Raw genomic sequence first — 11158 nt, forward strand, 5'->3', positions numbered from 1 at the left:
ATTTATATTTCTCCCATAACTCTGTTGGAGATGAAGGAGAGCAGGTGGTCAAAATGATTGCAAACAATGCACAAATTTGATTTGGATGTGACGTATTGCACACGTCATTAATGCATACATCCCAGTGTCGGTCATTCTCCAATAAATTCAGAGCTTGACATGCACTGCGGAAAGTGGCATGTGTAACACCGTTGACAATTCTCAATTGCTGGAAAGACAGACTGGGCACATTTACCAACAGCATGCAAAGAAAGAAGCATTCATCTTGATTGTGATGCATGGTGTACAGTCTGCCTATCGTAGTTTCTTTGAATATGCCAGGTTGTCCGTCAACTCTCTGTCCTCGTTTGCGTCATTCAAATGATTTTCTACTCACATTCCATGTGTAATACGTAGGCACTTCCAAATACAGCAGTGTTTTCGCAAACGCATCATTTTGACATAACGTGAAGAAAGCAGTTAATGTTGTAGCCGGTGGATTCAGGGCTATTTGTTGCACATTTACAGCTGTGAAATAAATGTGTTGTCCATTTTCTAGATGTACTGCTAAGTGAACAACAGCTGGACTTCGTTCATGGATGGCAAATGAAAGAATTCGCCATACAGCTTCATTGCTGCTTATGTATCTTCCAGCCAGATACTGTGCGATTTCATTGATATGTATTACCGCATTCCTATCACTTCCTTCTGGTTGCACACCAAAAACTGCCATGTCGCTGCCTTTATTCACGTACTTACAAATGTATTTGATCGATTTAACAGAGTTACAGTATTCCACGTTTATGTGCGCTTTGTATGTTTTTGATAGCAAAGGCGAATATGGAACAACCCACCGGTTATCTACTTCGATGTCACCATTTCGCATTTGTATGGTTGCTAATTTACTGCCATCTTCTGCTGATCTTCTTCTGTATAAAGGATATTCATCATTTCCTGTAACTGTGTTGGATACTAATGCTCGAGGACATCGCTTAGAGCATTTTCCGTCTATCATGCATGGTGAATTTGGATTCAGTGTACCGCAAGGTCCATGTATCATATTTTTCATCACAACTTCATGCAAATCCTTATCGACGTCAGCATCAGGTATTTCAGAGCATATTACATCGTCAATTTCATTTGAAGTGATTTTGTTATAGAGCCAGATTATTATATGTGCGTGTGGCAATCCTCTCTTTTGCCATTCCACTGAGTACATCCAGCAGCGCACAGAGCCAAACACTTCATGTTTTACCATGAAATCCATCAGTGATTTCAGCTTCTGTCTGAAAACACGTGCTGTGATGTCATTCCTATCCACCGGCGATTGCCCAGGAAGTAAGAGCTGTTGTATATCGTCCCAGGTTGGATTGCATGTAAATGTAATGAATAGTTCTGGACGCCTGTAGTGATGAACATACGCAATTGCATCTTGAACGTACTCATGCATATGACGTGGACTGCCTGTATATGAAGATGGAAAAATCGTTAGTCTTCCAACGTTAGTTGTATTACCGTCATTTACAACTGCATCTCACAAATGAACGTATTCTTCAGAGTGAAGCTTGGTCTGATTCAAACAGATGAATATCAAACATTCTGCTTCGATTTTTGCATACATATCTACGATGTATTGGTGAAACAATTGACGGCATTTCAAAATGTGATTGTCTTCATTCTCTCGAATCATTAATCGGTATGAGTAATAGTTCATTGCGCTGCATTTCATATTTGTTTCTTTGCCACTGACCGGATTTATCATCTTAACGTTGAAGTGATATCCAACGACACCATCCCAAAAAATTATTGGATATTGCAGGGCATCGTAGCATCGATGAGTTTCTGCAACTGTTGTCAATTGATCGTTTCTCTGATGAAGAACAATATCTCTAGGTTGGAATTGATCTCCGACTATAACAATTGCCACTTCGCTTATAGATGGAGCATTCAATATTCACACATGTTCTCCAGCAGGTGTTTTGTCAGCATGAATAACAATCTTGTGTGTATCAGATGGCATCATGTCAATTGCTGTTTTGAACAAACGCACTAAATTGTTTTTTTCGTGAAGAAGCTCTTGCAGTTGGGAAACGATGGACCTTTGTATGCTGGTAGAAATTCTGCAGCGTGCATTCAATTCATCATTTCCATCACCGATGAAATACATTTGTAGGAATTTATGCTGACCATCTGGGAATAGAAGCAGGGAGCTGGCTTTATGATAAATTTGTCCTTTCACTTTGAAAGTTGGCATGAATTGAGCTGTTACGATTTCTGTGCCGAACGACGTCATTTGGAAGCATGAGTTGTATTTCCTGATGTTAGATAGGAAATGCTTTGATTCGGCGGTATATCCGGCAAGCAAAGTTTTTAATGCCTCTGGCGGTTCTCCAAGTTGAGGCAGTTTAATTTTTCCGGTGGCACAACACATTCCTTTCGTTTCTCCATTAAATTTCAGAGCCTGGCAATTAGGACATACTTCAGTCATAGTGCTGATGAGAACATGATGGCTCAAATTATAATCATCAGCTGGGTTGTACCGGAATGCAAGGCGATTGTAATCGCATGATTGCTGAGCATGGAGTTGTGTTTGACGCTGATCTTCTGTTTCTTGTTGACATCTTTCAGCCACTCTCAGCCTGTCGCATTCATTCTGTTGAGAACGAAGCAGATCTGAAGCTGCAGAACGTGATCGCCGTGCTCGCAACTGTGCATCCTCACGTCTAGCTGCACATCGCTCTGCTGCTTCCTCAGCACGTATTTGAGCCATTCTTTGTCTGTTTCGCTTGTTTGCTGATGCTTGTTCTTCCTCAGTTTGATTTGCAATTACTCGTCGCACTGCTTCCACTCCGCGAGTACGACAATCTAAGTTTGATCTTCTGTGAGGCATTATTTGGATGAACTAAAGCAGATCGATTGCACTGAAAAAGAAGAAAGAAAGTTATAGAAAAAAACATATAAAATTGCATATTTGTATACAAATATATAGAATCCATAGTAGGTATATAAAAACACTCGCGTATTCGAATGCGTGTGACATCTATATAATAGTAGGTATATAAAAACACGCGCGTATTCAAATGCAACATTGTGTGAAAATTTCAAAGCAATCGGTGAAGAACTTTCAGAGATTTAAATTTTTGAACAAATGAACATTTACATTTTTATTTATATAGATATATATGTGTGTGCGAATTTTGAACAAACAAACATTTACATTTTTATTTATATAGATATATGTGTGTGTGTGTGTGTGTGTGTGTGTGTGTGTGTGTGTGTGTGTGTGTGTCACATCCTGATAGTTAAGGGTAATCATGTCTGTGGGGGATAGAGAGGGACAGATACATATACATAGCTGTCTGTATGCACAGAGATATAATACACATCTCAGTTCTTCAGACAGATGAGGCATCAGACATGGGGCAAATTTAGCTAAGTGCAGAAGCATGCCCAGTGTGACTGTCTGTACTTCCAAGGTGACTCCATGCCAGACCTACTTGTACTCCAGTCCGGGATTTTGTGCACTACATCCAATTGGCTACTGCACCTGATTCAACAGTCCAGAACCTCCCTGATATTATGTCCCCGGCTGTGAGTTGCACATAATATCTGAGTCATACCTAGAGTGTGCTCAGATTGTAAGTGAGTGTACAGGATTTTGCATCATATGTCTGATACATTTTACATAACATTGTGATTTTCTGGTACATCAATGGCACATCATCATTACAGACTGACGTTAGGAGCTCATGAGAGACATTTGAGGTACTGATTCCATACACAGCAGAGAACCCATTCTACTGCACAACCTGTTATTCTCTGCACTTTTTACATTCATCTGGCCACTAGTTAACCCTTCTGCTTATATGTGGGCCTTTGTCCCACTCCTGTTCATGGCTTTGTCCATATTTCCTGCTCTAAGTAGTTGTAGGTTTTCTGTGACTAGGGTACATGATGTAACACCACACACAGAGTTACAAACTTCACACCTCTGTACATGTTTAGCAGTATGTTCAGCATTCTGCCCCATACGCCTGCTCTGCTCCTCAGACAGTTGCGTATTTTTGGTAATATACTACTACATGGTGCCCATTGACTTTTTGTAGGTACTGACACAGTTACATGATGGCCTTTACATCCTGCTGCTACTCTGACTGTTACAACCTGCAGTTATACTAGCCACATTCTAAGTTACTCAGAGCATGTGTAATGTCTATACCTGTGGCCCACTGTCCCTCCATTGTCTCTGGATTTGTATAGCTTTCATGCAGTAACAAATAGTGACATATTGACAGTCTGTGGGACTCCTACCACACGAGTACCTGAAATGCAAAATTGTAGGTGCAGCCGACTTCGAACCATGAACACCATCGACCATGCTAATGTACTTAGGCCACAAACCATACCATTCACCAGAAAGTGAGGTTTAATTCCTGACACTATCAACATCAGACAGACATACACTATGACCCCTGCATATTGAGGAAATAGAACATTTCACCAGGTTGTTTGGAACAGCCCTGGGATTGTGTGGTCTGCTGCTGTAACCTTGCAGACATAATGTTAATGAAGTCGTATGGTAACACGGCTGTATTCGGGGTAGGGGACTCTAGCATTGACAGTCATGTGTCTGTCATATAACCCCACTGTTTTGCAATTCCATCAATTACTACAGTGGGTTTTGCTGTCTTGTGGCCTACTGCATATTATGGGGCAGCCAGTATTGGACAGAGAGTTGTTGTCCCACATAGCTGTTAGTTCTCTGCAGGTAGCTGAGTAGCCCACTCTATTCCCTTGCATACATGCAGCAGGTCCATACATATGCTACCATAGTCTAGTACCCCATACATTTATTGGGAAGAAGAGTGACTTACCTTGTGAATGCAACAGTTGAGAAAACTGTGCTTCAGGGCTGACTCTGACTGATGCATGCGGTACACAGCCAGGACATGGTAAGGTACAGGCTGTGTGGTGTGGCTGGCATCCTTTTTACTATGTGTGTGAGATAGAGTGATGTGTCAGTCCCTAAGACCCTAGGTTGTCAGTGCATGTGCTATGCATTGCCTCTTTTCCAAAACCAGGGCATACTGGGCACAACTGCATCTGCCTACAGGGACAGGCTTAGGGAGTTCCTCCTCTGAGTCCCCCTGTGGGGACCTTGACACTGGTGGGGGGCTGTGTGTCCTTTCCTTGTGATGATCATGCTGCAGCTGTTTCCACAGGATCATATTGTGTAGCATGGCACATACTGTGAACATCTGTGCACATGTGGCTGGAGAATACTGCAGGGCTCCATCGGGTATCTCGAGACACTTGAGCTGCCCAAACACATGCTCTGTGATGTTCCTAGTTTGTGTGTGTGCCTCATTATGGCGTTCTTCAGTAGGTGCATGTGAATTTCTGATGGGTGTCATCATCTACAGTTCCAGTGCATAGTCAGCATCCCCCAGTAGATGGTTGTATGGGATGTCTCCCCGGAAAAACATCTGGTACAGCTGTGATGCATGCCAGATATGGGAGCCATGATAACTGACAGGGTTGCCAACACACACACTCATAATAATGCCCTGGGCATTGCACACAACCTGGCAGTTGATGGACTGATACCCCTTGCAGTTGGCGTATACTCTATCCTCCTCACCAGGTGGTGCTTTGATGTGGACATGAATGCAGTCTATGGCACCCAGTACTTCAAGGTAGTGTGCTACTCGGTGGAAGAGATGCATACTGCTGGCCCTCTCCTCATGGGTGTGGGGTAAATAAATGTGCTCACTGGCATGTGTTTGCATGACAGCCAGGAAACAATGGAGTACTCTGGATACAGATGCCTATGAGAACCCCATCATGTCCCTAGTTGGCCTTTGAAAAGTACCTGTAGCTAGTATTCTAAGGGCTACATATACATTTGTTTCCACTGGGATGGGTTCCTCTCTGTTGGCTCTGGGTCTAAGCTGAGGAGGCAAATCTCAGTGAGTTGTTATAGTATGTCCCTGTCCACCCTGTAGTGCTCTACAATTTCTAGCTCATGGAGCTTCTGGAAGGTTACCCTGGTCCTGGACACTCTTCTCCTTCTCAGCGTAGGCCTATTGTCAGCAGCAGCAGTAGCACTGCCCTCAGCCTCTAGCACGTAGAGATGTAGCAGAACAGCAGAAGCCCCTAGCATTCTGTCAGTTAAATTTCCAAGTCTGTACTCCAATGGTGCAAAGTATGTGGGAAAAATCAGATTGTAGGGTGTACACATACTTTATAGTGGTGTGCTGCAGATGCAGCCTATGTGATTGGCTTGGTTTGAGTGGCCCAGTATCAGTGGAACAGGTCTTATCAGTAATTTATGCATGATTGGCTTTCCCAGGCTATTTCCTTTTTTTTAAAATGCTCTCCCTGCTAAGCACTGTGGCACTGCATGCAAACCTGTGGCATTGGTGTAAACACTGCTCAGCAGTCTGGACACAACCCCATGCACTAGTACACTCAGCATAGCTTAAACCAGCTAAAACATGCACCCCGCAGCTTAGCATCACTAGACACACCCCTTGCTTAGCAGAGCTAAGCAATCCGCAAATGGGCACTGCTGAGCTCCAATCCACTTAAATATACAGTGATACACTCCTTTTCATGTTAGCTAGCTGGTCTGCAGACACCAACATGGCTCTGGGGCTAGACAAGTTTTATCTGCAGACACAGTGGCCCATTTTTTCTTTTCAGTAACCCCAGCTCATTTGCATACAGATCCTTGCACATAGCCTGGATACTTCAATATTCCAGGGCCTGCCTCCTTAGCAACCACTGAAATCTACCATTGTACATACATGCAGGGCCTTATAATGCATTGTTCTCACATATGACTTATTTTTAGTTTTTAAACATTTTAATTTTTGTTTGCATAATGGCATGTTTGCGTATTGCTTCGTGCTGCTCAAATGTAATATGTGTATTAAAAAAAAAATATTTTATATTATTTTGCATTAGTTTTTGGACTCACATGGCATAGTTTTGCACACATCTGTGCCTACTATGACAATTCTGACCTTTTAATTGGGCTTTTACAGCCCCTGTTCAGTTTTTACATGTCTGTATATGGACATTTTCCCTGTACAATTCAAACACCAACACAGGTTCTGCATAGATACATGTCTGCTTCCTGGATTCCAAAATACCTTAATTTGCATACATTTCATGTGCTTATGAGGTAATTTGTAAGTCATGGACACTTCTGTGTCCACACACTTGCGCATGCCCCTCTGCTGCGTTTACTGGATCTCATGACTGCTGGATTCCATGGTAGCACAGTGCCACTGTGCCTACATGGAAAATCACTCCATGTAGGCTTTATTGAATCCCCCCCATAGTTTGCATACAGAATGCATTTTTTTTTTTTTACTTTTTTGTAATGGATTTTATATGTATTATTTAACTTTATATACTTATGGTTAATTTTTGCACTGACTAGTTGGTTAATTGAATGTAATTTCTGATTTGGCTGTGTTTCATGTATGAACTATTTACATTGAGACTTGTATTGTATCTTATTATACACACACTGAAGAAGGGCATCTTCCCAAAAGCTTTGTGGTGTTTGGAATAAAGTTGTATGTTGCAGAATAAGCTTAACGTGTCTGACATTTGGAGCTTTTTGTGTGTTGGTTTGGATTTCTACCTCTTAAAGACCTGCCAGATCCAGCTTCACATAGCCCATTTCAGTTTTAAACCATCATCTATATAAATAAAAATGTAAATGTTCATTTGTTATAACATCTTAAATCTCCGAAAGTTCTTCACCTATTGCTTTGAAATTTTCACACAATTTTGCATTCGAATACGCGCGCATTTTTATATACCTACTATTATATAGATGTTACACGTTGCATTCAAATACGTGCGTGTTTTTATATACCTACAACGGATTCTATATATTTGTATACAAATATGCAATTTTATATGTTTTGTTATAACTTTCTTTCTTCTTTTTCAGTGCAATCGATCTGCTTTAGTTCATCCAAATAATGCCTTGCAGAAGATCAAACTTAGGTTGTCGTACTTGCGGAGCGGAATCAGTGTGACAAGTAATTGCAAATCACACTGAGGAAGAACGGGCATCAGCGAACGAGCAAAACAGACAAAGAATGGCTCAAATATGTGTTGAGGAAGCAGCAGGGTGAAATGCAGCCAGACTTGAGGATGCACGGTTGCGAGCACGGCGATCGCGTTCTGCAGCTTCAGTTCTGCTTCATTCTCAACAGAATGAATGCGACAGGCTGAGAGTGGCTGAAAGACGTCAACGAGAAACAGCAGATCAGCGTCAAACATGACTTCATGCTTAGCAATCATGCGATTACAATCGCCTTGCATTCCGGTATAACCCAGCTGATGATTATAGTTTGAGCCGGCATGTTCTCATTGGCACTATGACTGAAGTGTGTCCTTATTGCAAGGCTCTGAAATTTAATGGAGAAATGAAAGGAATGTGTTGTGCCACCAGAAAAATTAAACTGCCTCAACTTGGAGAACGGCCAGAGCCATTAAAAACTTTGCTTGCCGGATATACCGCCGAATCAAAGCATTTCCTATCTAACAGCAGGAAATATAACTCATGCTTCCAAATTATGTCATTCGGCACAGAAATTGTAACAGCTCAATACATGCCAACTTTCAAAGTGAAAGGACAAATTTATCATAAAGCCAGCTCCCTGCTTCCGTTATCAGATGGTCAACATAAATTCCTACAAATGTATTTCATCGGTGATGGCAATTATGAATTGAATGCACATTGCAGAATTTCTACCGGCATACAAAGGTCCATCGTTTCCCAACTGCAAGAGCTTCTTCATGAAAAAAATAATTTAGTGCGTTTGTTCAAAACAGCAATTGACATGATGCCATCTGATACACACAAGATTGTTATTCATGCTGACAAAACGCCTGCTGGAGAACATGTGCGAATATTCAATGCTCCAACTATAGACGAAGTGGCAATTGTTATAGTCTGAGATCAGTTCCAATGTAGAGATATTGTTCTTCATTGGAGAAATGAACAATTGACAACAGTTGCAGAAACTTATCAATGCTACAATGCCCTGCAATATCCAATCATTTTTTGGGATGGTGCCAATGGATATCACTTCAACGTTAAGATGATAAATCCAGTCAGTGGCAAAGAAACAAATATGAAATGCCGCGCAATGAACTATTATTCATACCGATTAATTATTCGAGAGAATGAAGACAATCACATTTTGAAATGCCGTCAATTGTTTCACCAATACTTCGTAGATATGTATGCAAAAATCGAAACAGAATGTTTGATATTCATCTGTCTGAATCAGACCAAGCTTCGCTCTGAAGAATACGTTCATTTGCGAGATGCAGTTGTAAATGACGGTAATACAACTAACGTTGGAAGACTAATGATTTTGCCATCTTCATATACAGGCAGTTCACGTCATATGCATGAGTACGCTCAGGATGCAATTGCATATGTTCGTCACTACGGGTGTCCAGAACTATTCATTACATTCAGATGCAATCCAGCTTGGGACAACATACAACAGCTCTTACTTCCTGGGCAATCACCTGTGGATAGGCATGACATCACAGCATGTGTTTTTAGACAGAAGCTGAAATCTCTGATGGATTTCATGGTAAAACATGAAGTGTTTGGCTCTGTGCGCTGCTCGATGTACTCAGTGGAATGGCAAAAGAGAGGATTGCCACATGCACATATACTAATCTGGCTGTATAACAAAATCACTTCAAACGAAATCGACAATGTAATATGCACTGAAATACACGATGCCAACGTCGATAAGGATTTGCATGAAGTTGTGACGAAAAATATGATACATGGACCTTGTGGTACACTGAATCCAAATTCACCATGCATGATAGACGGAAAATGCTCTAAGCGATATCCTCGAGCATTAGTATCCAACACAGTTACAGGAAACGATGGATATCCTTTATACAGGAGAAGATTAGCAGAAGATGGGGGTAAATTAGCAACCATACAAATGTGAAACGGTGACATCGAAGTAGATAACCGGTGGGTTGTTCCATATTCGCCTTTGCTATCAAAAACATACAAAGCGCACATAAACTTGGAATGCTGTAACTCCATTAAATCGATCAAATAATTTGTAAGTACATGAATAAAGGCAGCGACATGGCAGCTTTTGGCGTGCAACCAGAAAGAAGTGAGAGGAATGCGGTCATACATATCGATGAAATCGCACAGTATCAGGCTGGAAGATACATAAGCAGCAATGAAGCTGTATGACGAATTCTTTAATTTGCCATACATGAATGAAGTCCAGCTGTTGTTCACTTAGCAGTACATCTAGAAAATGGACAACACGTTTATTTCACAGCTGCAAATGTGCAACAAATAGCCCTGAATCCACTGGCTACAACGTTAACTGCTTTCTTCACGTTATGTCAAAATGACGCATTTACAAAAACACTGCTGTATTCGGAAGTGCCTACATATTACACATGGAATGTGAGGAGAAAATCATTTGAATGACACAAACATGAGGAAAACGAGTCACTGGACAACTTGGCATATTCAAAGAAACTGCGATAGGCAGACTGTACACCAAGCATCCCAATCAAGATGAATGCTTCTTTCTTCGCATATTGTTGGTAAATGTGCCCGGTCCAATGTTTTTCCAGCAATTGAGAATTGTCAGCGACGTTACACATGCCACTTTCCACAGTGCATGTCAAGCTCTGAATTTATTGGAGAATGACCGACACTAGGATGCATGCATTAATGACGCGTGCAATACGTCACATCCAATTCAAATTCGTGCATTGTTTGCAATCATTTTGACCGCATGTTCTCCTTCATCTCCAACAGAGTTATGGGAGAAATATAAATTGCACATGGCTGAAGATATTTTCCGTCAAATACACAAGGAAAATTCAAATATGAACATGGATTTCACAGCAGAAATCTACAACAAAGCGTTGATAATGATTGAAGATCTGTGCTTAGAAATTACGAACAAAGTTCTCAATCAATTTGGAATGCCATCACCAAATCGATCTGCTGCTGCTTTGTTTGATGTAGAATTGCGTCGTGAACAAAATTACAACACGGGTGATCTTTTGTCATATGTGCAATCAAATATTCCTAAGCTAATGCTTGAGCAAAAAGGCATTTAGGATCAAATAATGCAAA

At 41.2% G+C, this 11158-nt stretch overlaps 1 protein-coding gene across 1 annotated transcript; it reads right to left on the reverse strand.

Moving 5' to 3' along the window:
• Positions 1-352: 352 nt before the first annotated feature.
• Positions 353-1429, reverse strand: LOC122810098. Its single transcript, XM_044081573.1, has one exon. It carries the CDS (start codon positions 1427-1429, stop codon positions 353-355), a length of 1077 nt encoding a protein of 358 aa, XP_043937508.1.
• Between the last annotated feature and the right edge of the window lie 9729 nt (positions 1430-11158).

Source organism: Protopterus annectens, chromosome 8.part1 (assembly GCF_019279795.1).
Source record: "Protopterus annectens isolate FY-2018-M chromosome 8.part1, PAN1.0, whole genome shotgun sequence".
NCBI lineage: Eukaryota > Metazoa > Chordata > Ceratodontiformes > Protopteridae > Protopterus > Protopterus annectens.

What these genes read in the sequence shown, in the direction of transcription:
- LOC122810098 (XM_044081573.1), bottom strand. Translation starts at nt 1,429, where the DNA reads ATGCATGAGTACGTTCAAGATGCAATTGCGTATGTTCATCACTACAGG.